We start from the raw sequence: 18,999 nt of genomic DNA, 5'->3' as shown, positions 1-18,999 counted from the left end.
ATTAGTAACAGAATCAGTAATTCTTCGACGAACAGAAAGTGGAGTTAGTACACTCGCAGACATAGAGAACGCAGTAGAGGTAGGAATAGATGACGAAACAGTAGGAGTATCGAGGAAAATAGTTTGAGGACCAATAGGTACAGTGGTAGGTATAGGAGCGGGCAGTGCAGGAAGAGGAGGAGCTGTAGGAACATTTACATTCACCACAGGAGGTATAGGAACTTGATTCTGAGGAACAAGAACACCAGGTTGTCCAGCAACCGGCAATTGAACATCCGGTATAAGTGGAGCCGCAGCACCTTGTGCATACGGTGGAGGCGACCGTAACAGATAAGATAGCAGAGGATCGTTTTCGGAATCCTCCAGTATCTTAGCCATTTTCGATGGCAAGGCAGGATAGCACTTGTCAATCGCTAAGTTACGCTCTCTAATGGCTACATCTATGGCTTTCTCACACTCGTTAGCCTGCAACTGCTTAGTCGCTTGCTCTAGAGTTAACTCTTCTAGTTCTTTTTGCTCTTTTTTCAACCTTTTCATTTCTCTCTGTTTGGATTCTTTCCGCCAATAACGAAAAGAGTCAAACATTGCCGGCCGGGCTTTCTTCCTAAACAATTTCGCTTCTAAATTGTCGAGAATCTCTTGTTCAAAACTACCATGCAGTGGCCAACTAAGGACACCATCCTTCTTACAATAACGGACCCATATCTCATTATAAGTTATAGGACCCACACCATACTTACAATATAGGTCATATAGGGGAGTCCCAATCGGAGGAACCAGACAGGAATCCTCTAATTGTGAGTCACTGTTGCAACTAAAACAAGACAACATTTTCCGACTTACCATTCTCAGTCCGGAACACAAAACAAACAAAACACGAAACAAATTGTGCACTTGAACCAAGAACTTAGGCCTACCAAAACGAACTGATGTATCGATACCCAAAACTGAACCAAATAGATTATCGTAACCAGAACAACTAGTGATAATCTTACGAAACCAAACCAAACCAAGAACCGATCAAGGATTTTTAACAATCCTCACAAAAGTAACCAGCTAGCTATCACTAAATACTTAACTGAGGCACTGAAGACGTCACCAAGGAGAAACCCGTCACGTTTCGCCGTACTAAGGACTGCACCACTTCGGGTCCAAGACAGGGCGACGGTCAAGGCAACGGCCCACTGCAGCCGTCCTGAACGGGAACCCTCGTGGAAGAGAACTTCAGGGCCACTTTTGCGATATGCCGGGATCGATGAAGTGGGGCGCCTCCCTCAGGAATCTTCACACGAAGCTTCTCGAACTCTTCAGGCTTTTGGACCGGTACCGAATGACGTCGCCCCACGTTGGGCGCCAATTGGAGTTCTGGACTTTTTGGTTCCGTCCAGAGGTGTCAGGGTACAACACCCAAAGACCCCGGAGTCCCACCTGCCTTGGTGCACAAATGAACAGAAACACGGGCTTCTCGATGGTGGCGTCAAAGACCAAAGGTTTATTACTGCAGGGACACAGAAGTCACAGAATCTACACACGGGCAGAATCTAGGAGACTGTTCGATTTGTACAAAGTGGGTTGCTCCTTATATACTAAAAATTGTGCTCTAGGCAAATATTTCACATGTCGGTACATTCCCAAACCTTTGTGTCTCTAAACAATAAATATTTGGCGTTACACAGGAACTGTCGATAATATCTGATACCAAACATCACGAAGAGGGGTTCCCACCAGTCCATCACAATCCCTTGTCAATATTGCATTCAAGACCCGGACCGCCTCATCGTAAAGTTCGTTACCTCCCCCTAATAAAGGCCCAGAAGGAAAGGAGCAGAGCCAGGTGCAGAAGATAGAAAAGCGGGATAAGAGATGTTTGTGGGTTGTAAATGGGCAAGGCTACCGGCTTCGGCCGCCTAATCATGATCAGGTACAATGGACAGGAAAACCAGTTCAGGTGGGCTGGCCTCGGGCAGAGGAGGCAGCCTTTGTCGAGTCATGCAGCTTCAGCGTGATCTGGTTTAAGGTGCACGTGTCATGTAAGAGGTGAATCTCCGGCTAAGGCTACGTGTCCTTAATCAAAGTGAAGTGAATGAAATGATCAGAGGCTATTGCATATGTGAGGGCAAGGAACCACAAAATGGCGGCCATGATCTAAGATGGATGCCGTGTGTGTATCAGAAATGTGTCAGTGGAAGGAGTGCTCTTGCTCGTAGCGTAGCGAAAACACTAGGATATACTAAATGGATCATTTGCGGTTCGCTGATACTAATTTTATGTATTTCCGACAAACTTGAAAACACGGGTTCAAGTCGTCACGGAACCGTCACGGAACCTCAGGGTCGAGAGCTGCCGCCGTTCACCCGGACCACCGCAGATGGGAACCGGTAACAGTTGAAGATCAAATGACGGAACCTCTCCCCTATCCCGAATTTGCTCAGGACTTTCTCCAGGTAGGGCCAATGCACCCTGTCAAAAGCCTTCTCCGCGTCGATGGACAGGAGCATCCTCTCCCCAGGGATCCTGGAAGCCTTCTCGAGAATGTGCGTCACCCTTTTCGTGTTATCTACCGTTTGCCTACCGGGCACGAAGCCCGCTTGGTCCGAGTCAACCATGCCGGGGAGGTGCAACGCCAGGCGTGCGGCTAATATACTGGTGAACACCTTCAAATCAGTGTTCAGCAGCGAAATGGGACGGTAGGACCCACAAGCGGCCCTATCCTTGCCCGGCTTCGGAATCACTGAAACCGTGGCCTGGAGAAATTCGGAGGGGATGGCTCCCGGCTCTGCGAAGGAGTTAAAGAGGCGAGTCAGCAAAGGCGCCAGCTCCTGACAGAAGGTTTTGTAGAACAGCGGGATAAAGCCATCCGGACCCGGGGCCTTGCCCAGTTTGAGGCGGGATATCGCCGTGACCACCTCCTCGATACGTATGTCACGCTCCAGATACTGAGCCTGATCCTGTGTCAGCGACGGGAGCGGGACCGAGTCCAGATAGTCCACCTCAGCCTGGGCCGAAGGGGCCTCCCCGGAGTAGAGGTCAGCATAAAAGCTGCGAAAGACGTCTGCTATCTGCTCATCGGTCGTGACTCTACCTCCGGCCGGGTCCAATAGTTCCTTCACTCGGTGCTGCTGGTGCTGCACCCTAAGTTTGTTAGCCAGGAGCCGCCCACACCGATCGCCCCCTGTGTAATATTTGTGTTTCAGGCGAAGCATCGCATGCTCCGCACGGTCCGTGTCGAGGGCCGCCAGGAGCTTCCGCGCCGCCTTCAGCTGCCTCCACACCCTGGGGGCCCCTGTCCTATGATGAACCTGCTCCAGCTCCCTCACCTGCCGGGTGAGCTCATCCCTCTTGAGTTGTCGGTCCCTATTCTCGGCCGAGGAAATCGCGATAAATTCGCCTCGGAGCACGGCCTTGAGGGCTGCCCACTGTGTCGCACGAGAAGTATCCCCATTATCGTTCACGGTCTGAAAAGCCAAAATGGCCGCCCGGATCTGATCCACCACCGACCGCCTGTGCAAAAGCGTGTCCCGGAGCCTCCAGACCCCTCTCGGCCGAGCCACCGGCGGAAGAGTGAAAACGCCCTCCACCGGGGCGTGGTCAGAAAGAGAGAGGACCCCCATGTCCGCACTCGAAGCCAAAAGGAGCATTGGGCCCGACACTAGGAGATGGTCTAAGCGCGCATAAGATCTATGGGCGTGTGAGAAATAAGAGTATGCGCGGGTGGTGGGGTGGAGGCGGCGCCACATGTCATGCAAGTCCAGCTCCTCAAGTCGAGTTCGAATCGAGCCCGAAAGCTCACCCAACTGATGGCGCCGCTGCACAGACCTGTCCAGTGCCGCGTCGAAAACCAGGTTCAAATCACCCCCCAACACTATGTGCCTATCAGAGGTGGATGCAACGTCGTCCAAAGCCCTGTGCAAGAATTGATCCTGATGATCATTGGGGCAATAGACGGTGCCAACAGTCAGTCCCAATCCCCCCATCTTAATCTTGTATACTAGAAGTCTCCCTTTCTGTTCTGCTACCTTGCACACGACCTCCCCCCTGAACCCCCTAGAAAACCCCCGCCGTCTTGGAAGTGCTAGAGGAGAATAGCTGCGTGGGGAACTTAGGGGTACGCATCCGCGAGCAATCCTTAGCCAGCAAATGGGTCTCCTGCAACAGGCAGATATCCGCTTGTGAGTTCTCCAGCAAGGATAACACTGCCCGCCGCTTAACCGGATTGTTCAGCCCTTTCACATTGATAGTAAGCACCTTAAGAGCCATCAAGGAGGGAGTTCAAGGAGCACACGTCAAGAAGCAAAGCCCCGCAATCAAACACAGAAGGCACCATTCGAGGCCTCAAAACAGAGCAACTTTGAATCACCCACTGGCACAGTACAGTCCCCATACCCCAACACCCCACAACTAGAAACCCCCCCCTGCCCCCACACAACCAAATCTACACCACCCCCCGCTACTGGTCCCCCTTCTAGGTCCCAGAATCAAAACATCTGCCCGCCTGTCCCAACCCCATTCCCCGCTTCCCAAACTTTCCAAAAAAGACATTGTCCCAGTCCGGCCCGAAACGGGCAAGGCCGTGGTAAGTCAATCTAGTGGACGTCCAGCCACCACCACCAGCACTCGCCCTTCCTCCCAGCCCACCCCCCGGATCCCCGCACCTGCAATACGAATGAGCTAGAGTAGACTCCCCCCGGAGTGAGTTCAGGCCGTCAAGGCCACTTCGCCGTTCGTCGCCACTCTGGAGGCCTCCTGGATGGCAGCCGCCATGTCCGCCCGGATTGCAGGCGAGCCCGGACGCTCCGCCGGAGGAGAGGCCCCCCCCCCAGCTTGTCGCCATCCGTTACGAGTGCTGCGCCTCCGCCGTGGGGCCGGGGTATCTGTGTCCGATGCTGTGAGGCCCAACACCGCGCAGACATCCTGGAGGGACCGAAGCTGATGCAAGACACCGTTCCACCTGAAGATCAGACGGAAGGGGTGTCCCCAGGAATACTGTGTCTCATGCTCTCGAAGGAAGTCCGTGGCGATCTTGAAGGATTTCCTCTTCTGTAGCGTGACTGTGGATAAGTCCTGAAACAGGGTCACAGGGTGGTCCCGGAATCGGAAGGGTTGCTGCCCTCGTGCCTCACGGAGGATCCGCTCCTTCAAGGGAAAGTTCGGGAGGAAGGCCAGAATGTCCGGAGCGGGCGCCGTAGCTCTGCGGGGGCGACCCACCCGGTGTGCCCGGTCTATGCGAATCCGAAAGTCCTCCGACTCCCCCAGGATCGCCCGGAAGAGGGCCACCAGATATGCAGTCACGTCCTCACCCTCCTCACCAGACGGCACACCGCGGACCCGTATGTTGTTTCGCCTGGACCGATTTTCAAGGTCCTCGGCGTGGGCCTGTAACTCAATCTGTTGCTCCCGCAGCCGCAGGACTTCCTGCTGCAGATGGGTGATCTCCTCATCTCTGGAGTGACCCGCTTCCTCCACTGTGTTCACACGGTCCCCCAGGGAGTCCATCTCTCTCCTTACTTCACGGACCTCCCCGGCCACCTCACTCTTGAGCGTTTGAAAGTCCTCCCGAAGGGAGCTAAACAGCGATTCAAGAAACGATCTCGTCACCGGGGGCTCTCCACCATCCGCCCCCCTGGTCGGCGCCGGGGAGGTCGCGGCAGGTTGGGCTCCTCCGCTGCGTAGGGAGCCCCGTCCCAGCATTTCCGGCAAGGTCCAGTCGCCCCGTCGCTGTCCCCTAGCATTCGACATTGTAGCTCAATAAAGGACGCTGAGGCTCACTGTCCAGCAAAGAAAGCAGCTATATGCCATCCGGGAGCAGCCCACACAGAGAGCACCGGGAGGCCCGGCCGAGCTTCACAAAATGGCCGCTCAGTAAAGTCGAGGGGCCAACGCCCAAGATGGAGATCCCCTCTCCTTCTCCGATCTGAGAGCCAAAAATCCGGCCAGTGGGCAGAGTCACAGTGCAACGTTCGCCGAGGTCCACGGCTTCAGGGAAAGATCTTCCCCGGGAGACTCGTTCTTCAGTCCCACACAGACAACCAGCCGAAGCGATCTCCTCCAGCGGGCCTCCTCAAGCCACGGGCTGGCGTAGTGAGGCGATGCCGACTCCGCCTCCGCTCTGCACCTCCGCTCCGTTCCGCTCCGTACAGCCGCCGTCGGACAACTCCGAGCCGCTCGCGAAGCTGCTGCCGACTCCCACTCCAACAGCTCATGCACCGCTGCGGGCTTCACCCCTCGGAGGCCGGTCGCTCCGTCGCGCGGCCTCGGGCTCACACTCGAGCCGTTCAACGGGGTCCGACCCGGGCCGTACCGGTCAGAATCTCATCCCCGACGGCGCAAACCAGGCTCAACAGGCTCTCCGCACCTCCACCGTAAGCACCAGGCTCAGTTGCCGCTTGATCCGGGGGGGAATCAGCGGTTACAAGCGGTGCAGGAATTCAGGGGTCTGGGAGCTCTCGGCAAGTGCGACCGCTCAGCCCGCCATCTTGGCCACGCCTCCAATACTTTTTTTTTAAAGCTTTTTTTCGTGTTTACATAAGCTTGGAAAAACTAAAAGATATCACTTGCAAGATCTAAACACAAGTTAAGCAGTGTATCTCTTTCAACGTATCCTAATTATAAAGTCTTAAAAAATTGTAAGTGCTTGGATCTCACGAAGACTTCTATGTCAGGACACGGAGGCGAGGATTAGGCTATTCTTGCTTCTTTATTTTTTTTACAGCAGCCATGTTTAAAATAGAACAATAAACCCTTGGACTATATTTTTCATGAGTCCAAATAACAAAGTTCTAGAACCAGAAAGTTCATCCAATCAGGATCCTCCATCTGACATAACAGTTGTCTCTCTTCCAAGGACTGCCTCTTTCTTTGCTTCTGCAGCCTTGTGAGGAGTGTGGGGCGCACTCTACCCCCCCACTTTTTTGTTTATCTTTGTCATGAAGTGATGTGTCTTATATTATTAATTACATGGATGCTAGCTCGCCGCACATACCGTTTTGTCAGTTGCTGTTGTAAATTGGCCTGGTTTTTTTCTCCCAACACTCTTTTAAATGATCCATCACGCGTGTCACCGTTAGTTGTTCCCTTAAGGAATTTTATTCACTTAATTTCACCTGATGTCACAAATGCAGGCTGCTCTGTTTTTTCTTTATTGACATATTCCATTTTCCTTTCTTCTTTAGGCTATTGTGTAATGCAATTTTTAGGCACAATACTTTTGTCCTGATGATGATTCCTTGTATCATGGTTATGGAATCGAAACGTCGTCAACCTCTTGTTACGCCATATATGCAAATGTATACTAAATGAGAAGTGTGACTAATGGTGTAACTGAATTTCTGTTATCTTCTCATTACTCAGAAATCGCCCACTTTCTGCCTAATTAATCTTTTTCTTTGCCTTTCCCTATCCCTCTACCTTGCCAATTTGTAAGCGTGAAGGCACAGGCTTGTGTCTCACTCTTTGTGAATGTAAGATAATTTTTTCTGTCAAATTTCTAAATAGTGAAAACTTTTTTTGATCACTGTCCGGCTGGATAAATCACACCAACTAATATAGTTCCATTGTGTCTATATTTATCCAGATTTATCAACTTATGCATAGGACAACTGTTGTTAAATATAGACTATGTTCCCCGAGGTCCTGTGTTGACTCGTTGGGTGCCCTTGTTGTTTCTTAGCCATGGTTTTTTTCTTGCCATTTCTTTACGCAGCGCAGACTTCGTCTATGCCGCTGCAGCCACGGGCTTAGTCTTCGCTGCTGAAGCCGCGGAAACGCTTTGTCGCTCCTTCGCGGGCACACTTTTGTGCTCACCAGGGGGCCGGAGTGTGTGGCGTTCATCTGGCCACGAGAGGGCACACCTCCAAGCTTGGGTAGATGCGCGTAACCTCAGCATGGAGAGTCTGCCTGGGTCTAGTGCCTTTTTCCTTACCTGCCAGATTGGACTGAATCTGGTCCCTGAGCTCCCACTGCCACTAGGGGGTAGCCAATTGTGGGCATTATTCCAATAAAACAAACATTTTATCTATGGGTCTCCCAGACCTTTTATCCCTCTTACCTGGTGGGTGTCCACCCTTCCCCTGCTCTTCCCACCTTGTTGTCGATACTGCCCTGGTTTACTTACCAGGATGGAGGATTTCGGAGATTATTATTATGAGGAAGACCAGGCTCTTCATACCGTGCAAGGGTTTCAGGTGGAGTTCTACGGGTCTCCCGTCCAGGTTTCCCCTCCATTTCTCCAGACAGGAGGCCACCCTTATAGATCTGGTGGTCGAGGAAACTTCTAGCCAAAGGAGAGATCTGTCACACCATACCTCACCCCAGGGGGTTTATAAGCGATCTCTTCTTAGTACAGAGGCAGGTCGGGGGTCAATGCTCGGTTATAAACCTCAGGGAGTTCAACGAGTGGGTAGTTTACTGCCACTTCAAAATGAAGGGGATCTCCTGAGGCCCAAAGATTGGATAGCTCGCCTGTACCTCAAGGCGCTTATCCTACGGTCTCAATCGTACCGCTGTTTTCTCCAGTTCCAATGGTGGAACCAAATGTTCGAGTTCACCTTGCTGCCCTTCGGTCTGTAGTCGGCTCCGTGGTGTTTCACCAAGGTGCTTTACCCAGTGGTAGAGCATCTGAGAGCGAGGGGCTTTCAGATGACTGTGTAACTGGACGATATGTTGTTCATGGACCAATATACTCAGTCTCTTTCACTCCAGCTTTTTTACGCTGTGGAGTTGCTACAGGGCCTGGGTTTTGTCATCAACCAGACAAATTCCAACCTGAAAACCTCTCAGACGATCACATTTTTAGGGTTTGTCATAGATTTATGGGAGCCACATTGAACCTTCCCTCCAGGAAGGTAGCGAAAATCAGACGCAAAGTCAGGAGGATGTTGGCGAAACCTCTGACCTCCCTGCTCAATATCGCCAGGGTGGTGGCGCTTTTATCGTGTTCGATCCATGCCATCTTCTCTGGACCCCTCCACTTCCGGGCGCTCCGACAAATCAATTTGTCTCATCTGAGTCAGAGACTGATGTACATTTAGTAACGGAGCTGGACACTAGAGCAGGATTTGATGAGTTTATTAGTAACTACATGGTTGTGGAACCAGAAGGCAGAGACTCCACCAGGCTCAGCAGCCCAAGACGAACAGTCAAGCAAATACATTCTACAGCACTAAGCAACATGCAAAGGTCTAAAGATGACATATAAGGCATTCGGTAATAGAAATAATAGACTTTTCTACACACCTTCCCTTCTTCCCAAACAAAACAAAAAAACAAAGGAAATTACCTGAAGCAAGCAGGTTTTGCACGAGATTTGGCTCTCCTAACATTAGCAGGAGGCGCAGAACTTTGTTAGACAAATGTGTCTGAAACCTTAGAATTTTGAATCACATTACACAAATTGGCAGGGTTTAGGGAAACATTAGAACAAGGAACAACTTTGGACACATTCCACCAATGCCCACCCTCAACTTGAACAGCGTTACAACCAATTTTGACAACACGGACTGGTTTGGATAACTTGCTTTCCCCTGTCTTTACATAGGCTGAAGACTCAATCTTGACAAAGTCAACAACGTTAAGATAGGACAACTTAACGCCTTTATTAGCATTAAACTATTCTTTTTGTTTAGATTGAGTTTCAAAAACATTCTCTTTAGCAACAGACATCAATTTATCAACATCAGAGTCAGGTTTCAACACTTGACATCCATACAGGTCTAAAAGTGGTATTTGCTTTCCTTCACCCTCATGAACACAAAAGGTGCAATCTTAGTGGAGGAAGGAGGGATGGTCCTGTAAAGACAAATCATGTAATTGAGTGCTTGGCCTACGTCGTGGTCCCCAGCTCTAGCCCATTTGACACACTCCCCCAACCAAACGATTCATCCTCTCAACAAGACCATTTGTTTGAGAATGATGGAGTGAGCTCCTTACATGTTTAATACCTGGAGAGTGTAAGAAAAAGTGGAATTCACCGCTCACAAATTGTTTGCCATTGTCCGAAACGATCACTTCTCGAAACCCTTCCCTCATGAACACATCTTTGAAAAAGTCAATAATGACTTTAGTATTAGCCTCCTTGGCAAGCCTTATTTCAGGCCACTTGGAAGCATAATCCATAATAACAATGACATACTTTTTCTGTCCACATAAAACATAATAAGGTCCCTGAACATCAACCCCAAATTTCAACAACGGACCTTTAGGACACTCAATTGGAAGTAATGGAGGAGTAAACACTTTCAAGCTCTTGTCAGAGGCACGACAAACAACACTCAGGGACCAGGTTCTCAACCTCAGCATCCATGCATGGCCACCAAAAGGCATCACGAATGCGACACTTGGTGAGTGTGGCACCCAGGTGTCCTTCATGACCTCTTTTCATGAAGTTCAATCTGACAGCAGAGGGAGGAATACGCTTGTCACCTCTCAACAGTAAACCATCCTCCAAGGAGATTTTGCTCTCAACTTTACAGAAAGATTGCTCTTCACTAATCACTGATATGACATCAGTGTCACTCTCACAATCAGAATCAACAACACACACAACAGGCTTTTTGGAGTTGGAGTTCCTTCTTTTAAGATAGAGCTTGGTGAAATTTCCCACCTTTTTCCAATAATTGAACATGACATTAATGGCTAGACACCTTCCATTCTTACCGTGCGGGGAATTACCACACCTAAAACAGAGATCAGAGTTAAAACCCTCAGTCTTGACAGATTTGAGAAAAACGTTTGTACCTAAATTCTTAGATTTGACCTGTGATTTACCAGTACAAGCAACATTAACACTCTCATTGTTCCAGTCATTAATTTTGTCATCAAGTTCTTTCAAGGAAACCATGGCTATCTCGATGCTCTTAGCAATTTTTTATGGTTTCATCAAGAGTAGGATCACCTAAACTTAAAAGCTTGTCTAATGCTTTTATCTTTGCATTGACAGACAAACTGGTCTCTTATGAGCTGATCCATGAAATTTTCAAATTTGCAGACCTCTGCAAATCTCCTCAAAACTGAAATATAAGATTCAACATCTTCTTCCTCAGTTTGTTTTCTCTTGAAAAACGTGTGCCTTAACACCATGAGACTAGGTTGTTTGTCAAATCTGTTCTTCAACTTAAGAACAGTCTCACAATACTCATCTATGCCATCACTCTCTTCCGCAAATAAATTAGGTAAATGTTTGTAAATCTACATCCCTTCAAACCCTAGTGAGTGGAGCAGAAATCAGCACTAAATCTGGTTGCTCCAATGGCTCCCAGGGAAGTTTCAAATGCATCATACCAAATTTCCCATCGGACAGTAGGTTCACCAGGAGTGTCTAAGAATGCAGGATGAGGGTTGATAGATTGCATGATGTTCATAGAGGAGAAATACACTGAAGAAATAGAAAAAGCGAAAAACCCTACAATAAAATAAACACAATGGTGTGTGTATCACAATGTGACACACAAATGAATAACTCGACATATAGATATAAATATATGAAACATTAGTTGTATAATGTCATAGTAATACAAACTTATTGATGAGATGGCAAATGTGTGTGTCTCACAGTGTGATACACAACAAAACAAACTAATTGATCCAGGTGTGTGTGTGTGTGTCACTGTGTAACAACCAAGAAAATGAATAAAACATTATAAGGACCTGGAATGAGTACCTGGAAAACTGAGTGTTGAAGAGAAGTGACGAGTGTGTCATCAAAAGCTTAAAAGTAGGGTGTGTGTATCAACGCCTGACATACAACAGTAGAAATTTCTTCAATAACAAAGACAACGCATTCCAAGCTTAGAAATAGGGGTGTGTGTGTATATCACCGTATGACACACAACAACAACAAGCAGAAATTTCTTTAATAACGAAGACAACGCGTCCCACGGACATCCCAAACAAAGATGGCTGCCGGTGAGTGGCGTGATGAAGATGCCGAGAAAGTTCTTGAGCCAACATATAAAACATTCCATACAGGAATAGCGGTCGATGTAATAGAACATGATGTAATGGAGAATGCTTTGATTAATTATGCAAAACTGAATAAAAATGTTTTAAAAAAACAAAACATTCCGTAATAGACAGAATAGACATTACGACAGTATGCTCAACAGGTGCCACATTCCGAGGAGGCCAGGCCAGAGCCCAACTGGAGCTGTCCCACATGGAAGAGTGGAATGGGCTAGCCATTTTCAGTTCTCGCCCAGACCTGGTAATCAAATCGAATGCCAGCAGTTCAGGCTGGGGAGCCCGTTGTGGAGAGTTCACCATCGGCGGCGTTTTGTCTGCAGAGGAGCAATCAGTCCTGATCAATTGCCTGGACCACGGAACGGGCGCAATCTTGTGTCCTACGCATAATGGACAATGTGGTGGCAGTCCGTTACATAAATCATTTGGGGGGCACTCGCACCAAGACCCAAGAGGACCTAGCCAAGGATTTCTGGGAGTTCTGCCTGGAACATCAGATCTTGGTGACGGCGGACCACATCCTGGGTTCAGCCAACCAGGAGGCCGATTGGCAATCCCGTCACTGTGGGACTCAAACCTTTGGAATCTGTTTCTACCGATGTTTCAATCCCTCCTCTCGCTCTGTGACCCCTTCACGATCGATTTGTTTGCCTCACACCTTGATCACCAGCTTTCCCGCTGCTTCAGCTGGAGGCCGGATCCAAGAATGTTGGCGACAAATGCCTGTCTCCAGGACTGGGGGACAGAGCTTTTCCCCCTTTCGCCATGATCATGCGGCTCACCACCCAGGTGCGCCATCTACAAGCGGAGGTGGTGGAGATCTCGCCTTTGGGTGGAGATTATGCCAGAGTGGAGGTCGCAAGTTTGGTTTCCCGTTCTGATGGAACTTTCTTGAGCTTCTCCAATCAGTCTACACCCATTGCCGCATCTCCTGAGCAATCTAGCCAGCAATCCTCACCCCCTGATACTGAGGGACAGTCTCACACTTATAGCATGGAGGATTACCGGGCTCACTGGCAAGTCCCGGGCCTCCTAGCTCGAGCATGGACGGACAGTACTGTAAAACTATACCACTCTGCCTGGTCTCGCTGGATGGGTTTGTGTCTGCGACGGTGTCTGGATCCCGTAGGGACAGACATTGTGCACATCCTCAATTTCTCAACCTCATTGGCTTCTGAGGGTCTAGTGTGTCGCTAGATCAATACGTTTCGGTCGGCAATCTCAGCTGGAGAAAGTCCAGTGGCGGTTTCTCCGATTGGGGAGCATCCACTAGTCAAAAAATTGCTCAGCAGGATCAGGCTTTCCCTCCCTCCAGAACCGAGGTATTCCACCCTGCAGTACGTCAACAAGGTCCTCAATTTGCTTTCCGTAGCTGGGGAATAAGTATCTCTCACTCAAACTGTTGTCGCCAAACTGGCTCTGCTGCTGTGTTTGATCTCCTGCAGGAGGGTTTTGGACGTCAGGGCTCTGGACATTTCCAGGGAGATCTTTTACCCAGGTTGGGTTCACCTTCCAGGTGAATAGATGAACCAAGACTCAGTCCCAGGTAATCTCCTATCCGGCGTCCCATAGGCTGTGCGTGGCAGGATGTGTGAAGGCCTACGAGGCCATGACTGCGAAGTTCCGGCCCCATGGGGAAAAGCAACTGTTGATCACGCTGTGGAAACCCTTCAGGGCGGTCTTGTCCCAGACTATAGCCACATGGGTCAGGTGGATTGTGCAGGAGGCTGGCATAGATACCAGACTTTAGAGTGCCCATTCAACATGGGGAGCAATGGCCTCAAAAGCCTTCGTACTGGGAGCACTCTGACAGTATTTTAAATTCCTCAGACTGGTCCTCTGACTCTACCTTCAAAAGGTTCTATTTTAAACCAGTACCCGCCATAGTGGCGCTCGTGGTGGATACGTTTTAAACAAGCCTAATCTTCACCTCCATGTCCTAACATAGAAGGAGAAATGTCTTAGCTATCGTAACGGAATGTTTCAATTCGATTAAGGACTCGGAGGTGAGGATTAGCCCGCCCGCATTCTCGAGTAATGACCCGCCCGGGTATTGATACTTCGTATAGACTTAAGTAAAGGTTTTTCCTGACTGCCTGTTACTCTCAAGGATAAGGATTGTTTTATCGCTGGTGATAGCTGAAATCCAGGTTTCTCACACATAGTCTTTGCTTGCAGGGACAGAATCTTCTAAACAGGAGTGATGAGCTTCAACAGTGGACTTGTTGGCAGGAAGAACAAGCATTGGCATAGCCAATAGGTCTCGCCTTTGGGACCTAAGAATTGTAAAGTCACGGGGTCCTACCTTGATGTCTCCAGGGAAACATATGGTATGTGCAACTATAAGTAAAGTATGATTTGGTTGTGAGGTCGATTGACACATACCCAAAGGGAGCGGTTTATATATGACTGGATAGCCTAATTGTGGTACCCTGTCCCTTTGGATCGTGGGGTCTAACTCTGTTTTTACAGATTCACCAGTCAGGTGACCTTGCTACTAAAAGGGACTGGGAGCACGTGCCCTGGGCCAGATATGCGCCTTGTAACCAGTGTCCGGGCCGTCCTGTATCTCAGCATGCGGGCCTAGGGCAACTTTACATGCGGCTCACACTCCTGTACCACTGTGCCATTGCACCTGCAGTATTAATGATCGAGCGCTGCGACAAAGGTAGACAGCTCTTGGTGTCACACGATGCCGGAGAGGCGCGATAAACTGCTTTAAAGCCGAACTGTACTATTGTCAGAGGCCAGGAGTGGAGAGTGCAAGGGGGCGGGAGCTGCGGACCTGTGATGAGACAGCCTGGAGTCTATAGGAGGAGGCTGCTAGAAGCGTTGCAGGAGCAGGTGGTGTGGGAGGGGGCATGAGGCAGGCTTGAGGGGTAATGCTGGGAGGCAGCTGAAATCTGTCTGGGAGGTGCTAGAGGATGTCTCGAGGTGCAACGGAAGGAGGGCAGTCCAGGGGCCGATGTGAGAGTCAGAAGGGGGCAGCCTGGGAGGTGGTGCTATTAGCACCTCGAAACTCCCAGAGGCAGTAGTTTGGCAGTCTCGGTTGCTGAAGAAAGCTACCCCAGAAGATGGAGGGGGTGGTGAAGTGGAAGATGTGGGCGGCTGGGTGAAGCAGCCTGGCAACTGGTGCAAGAGGTGCCACGGGGCAGTGTGGAGTCGGCAGTGCACGGTCATATATGGTTCGTGAGGCAGTGCTAGAGGCGCCTTGAAGTTCCCAGAGGCGATGTCCAGGCGGTCTAAGAGGCTAAGGAAGGCTATATCAGAGCCTGCAGGGGCAAGTGTGGCAACTGCAAGACGATGTCTGGGAAGAGGTGCCGGAGGCGCCTCAAAGCCCACCAAGGCAGTGTTGAAGCTGTCTCGGAGGCTAAGGAAGGCTACCTCAGAGCCTGCAGATGTGCCTGCTTGATGAAGAGGTCTGTAAGGCGGCGCTAGAGGTGCCTCGAAGCCCCCCGAGGCAGTGTTGAGGCGGTCTCGGAGGCTAAGGAAGGTTACCTCAGAGCCTGCAGGTGTGGCTGCTTCATGAAGCAGTCTGAGGCGGCGCTAGAGGTGCCTCGAAGCACCCAGAGGCAGTGCTGAGGCGGTCCCGAGGCCAAGGAAGGTTACCTCAGAGCCTGCAGGTGTGGCTGCTTCATGGAGCGAGTGAGTAAACAGCACAGCGCTTCATGCACAGCATACCCGAGCATAGCATGGGCGCTACAGGGGTATTCTCGCGGTCTATAGGCGCGACCCATGCACACGCATATTGCAAACCAGACACAGCCTGGACGGAGGCATCCCGCTGAAAGTAAAAAAAAATTTTAAAACGAGTGGTGCGCGCGAGCGACCACCAGGGCTCAATAATTTAAAACACTTTTCGCCCCTGAGATGCGAAATCTGCTGCTGTGCGCGCACGGTTGCGAGCAGCAGCATATGTTTCCAATTATCGCGCCCGTGTCTGGGAACGATAATTGGAAACGTGGACTTAATTTCTACACATATGCTGCTGCTGCGCGTAACTGTAAGCATTAGGCCGTGGGCGTGCACATAGGTGGGACAAAAAGAGGCTTTGGCCAATTACGTGCTGTCTTTGTTAAAGAGACACACGCAAAGGCCAATAGCCTGGGACAAAACTACAAGCACACGTGCGAGCGTGTGGGGTGATTTCTGCAAGCCCTTACATGAAGTCTTCGCCAGAACAGCGTAAGTGCTGTTACAGGCTTGACCTAAAAAGGAAGTCCTTGGAAGGGAGACGACGGTTATGTCAGGTGGAGGTCCCAGATTGGATGGACTTTCTGGTTCTAGTACTTTGTTGTGGTTTGGACTCATGACAAATGTAGTCAAAGTGTTAAGTGTTCCGTTTTAAACATGGCTGCTGTGAAAAATAAAGAAGAAAGAATAGCCTAATCCTCGCCTCCGATCCGTAATAGAATTTAAACCATAATGATACGATAGCTAGGACATTTTTCATTATACAGTCCTGGTTCGCCAAAGTTAACTCCAGTTAACTGAATGATGTTGCAGGCTCCTGGCCTACTTTTACATTTTGCTTATGACATCTTATTTTGATCACAGCACATACCCATTAGCTGCTCTGAGTCAAAGAATGTCATACTTTAAAAAACACTCAAGCCCTCACCACTTTTAGAGTTTAATGACGGCTGGATAGATACAGAGAGGACACGAGACAGGCAATAACTTACCTACAGAATTTCATATATTGTCGTGCCTGATTTTACTTTTAAGAAGGAGAATTGGCTTGGTAATCTCTTCAATTTTTAAGCATCTGGCCCATTTCGTGTTTTAGAGAACTAGCGTTCTGAGGGAGGAGGCAGGTCAGTGTGGACAAAAGTAATATTTGCCAATGATTCTAAAGAGTGACTGGGAGGGGTGCATGCTTAACTGTCTTGGCCCGTGGACAGCACTCCAGTAAAGTGCTACATACATTGCAGACAAAGACTTTGTAAACAACACCTTTTTGTATCCCTGCGTGCTATCAATGTAAGAGCAATAGTACACAAAGCAAACAGAGTGTTGGACACTGCACTTTCAAAGAGAATCTACATCAACTGCAGGCAACATTTAAATTGTATTATGGTGCAGGGGAATCAAAGAAACGCAACTATATATAATTTTCATTCCTCTTTTCTACACCTTTATCCACTTTGCACAACCTGACCTGTTGCTAGTTAGCCTTTCAGTAAGAGACAAGCACGCTCCCTGGCACCTAAAAAGATTTCTGTACTGTGTTCATAATATGTAAAAAGAAAATCCAACAGTTCCTGAGTTTTGAGGGGGTTGCTGTTGTATAATGCAGTAGTAAATCCTGGCTTGCCGCATCGAGACATTGGGTAGAAGTCACTTGCTTGCAGCATTACATATTTTCAGTTTATTATAATAATCGGAATCGTAAAGCATTACTCCGAGTATCTCTTGTGATTAGAGGTGTATTTTTCAACTATTTATGTGGCAACTAGTATGAAGCAGATTAGCACAATAAATCTCCTGCTAGTGCTGTATACTACATTAAAGGGAAAAGAACACTAGGAGCAAGCGTACAATACTCAAAAAAATTCTACAATGATTATACATGAAAACAGTGTGCATTATTGTAAGTTAATGACCATGATGAATTATTTATAAAAAAACTTTATTTTGCTTTTATTTTATTTGTTTCTAAATATCAAAACATTATTTTTAATTTATGTTAACTAAAATTGCCAATACACAAAGAACAGTACAACATAATAATGTATTCATGAGACAACAGTGCAATTGATTTACACAAGTAATTAAACAGTTTGTTTCATTTCACATTTATATACAAAAAAGGAGAGCCAGATAATTCATAGACAATGGGAAGGCTGGAGGTAGATGGAAGCTATGCACGTTTCGGCTGAGGTGCCTTCATCGCGGGACCGTCTCAACTTTCTCTGCATAGAATACATAACAGGCATGGTCTCAAAATCTATATGCACATATGTTGATGAGATTTCCTGAAATTATATTTAAGGTTTTTCTAACGTATGAGATTAAATGTAATTGAAGCATCTGGCCCATATCGTGTTTTAGATAACTTGAATTCGGAGAGAGGAGGCAGGTCAATGTGGACAAAACTAATATGTGCCAATGATTCTAAAGAGTGACTGGGAGGGGTGCATGCTTAACTGTTTTGGACCGTGGACAGCACTCCAGTAAAGTGCTACATACATTGCAAACCAAGACTTTGGAAACATCACCTTTCTGTATCCCTGCGTGCTATCAATGTAAGAGCAGTAATACACAAAGCAAATAGAGTGTTGGACGCCGCACTTTCAAAGAGAATCTACACCAACTGCAGGCAACATTTAAGTTGTGTCCTGGTGCTGGGGAATCAAAGAAACGCAACTATATATATTTTTCATATTCTTCTTTTCTACACCTTTATCCAATTTGCACTACCTGACTTGTTGCTAGTTAGCCTTTCAGTAAGAGAAAAGCACGCTCCCTGGTACCTTAAAAATATTCTGTACTGTGTTCATAATAGGTAAAAAGAAAATTTAACAGTTCCTGAATTTTGAGGGAGTTGCTGTTGTATAATGCAGTAGTAAATCCTGGCTTGTCGCATCGAGACATTGGGTAGAAGTCACTTGCTTGCAGCATTAAATATTTTCTGCTGTATATAATAATCCGAATCGTAAAGCATTACTCAGAGTATCTCTTGAAAGCAGAGGTGTATTTTTCAACTATTTATGTTGCAACTAGTATAAAGCAGATTAGCGCAATATATCTCCTGCTTGTGCTGTAGACTACTGCAGAAAATGTTAAGGCAGAACCATCTAGCCGGATGGAGGCTTGTTATCTAAAATAACAGAACACATTTTTGTCCAAAACAGGCTTATAAAGCACTTACTTTGCAGCATGAGAAACATGTTTCCTGCTGAAGACTTGTAAATTCAGGTTCACCCTTGTGAAAACCGGTGTCTGACATTGTGACAGAACTGCAGGATATATAAAAAAAAAAAACACACACCTGAAATCAACATCACATTGTTGTCACTTTTACAGAATCTAAAATGCGGACAT

At 48.2% G+C, this 18,999-nt stretch overlaps 1 protein-coding gene across 1 annotated transcript in view; it reads right to left on the bottom strand.

Annotated features, from left to right (window-relative positions):
* MRPL1 (mitochondrial ribosomal protein L1) overlaps positions 1–18,999 on the bottom strand; it is a 641,951-nt gene that overhangs the window by 520,409 nt on the left and 102,543 nt on the right. The window contains exon 2 of the mRNA XM_086961813.1: positions 18,827–18,914. Within this exon, the coding sequence (XP_086817939.1) occupies positions 18,827–18,914 (88 nt within the window). The remainder of the gene's footprint in view (positions 1–18,826; positions 18,915–18,999) is intronic.

This window comes from Lissotriton vulgaris, chromosome 3_1 (genome assembly GCF_964263255.1).
Source record: "Lissotriton vulgaris chromosome 3_1, aLisVul1.2, whole genome shotgun sequence".
Taxonomy (NCBI): Eukaryota; Metazoa; Chordata; class Amphibia; order Caudata; family Salamandridae; genus Lissotriton; species Lissotriton vulgaris.
This window is presented reverse-complemented; position numbering and strand designations above follow the sequence as displayed.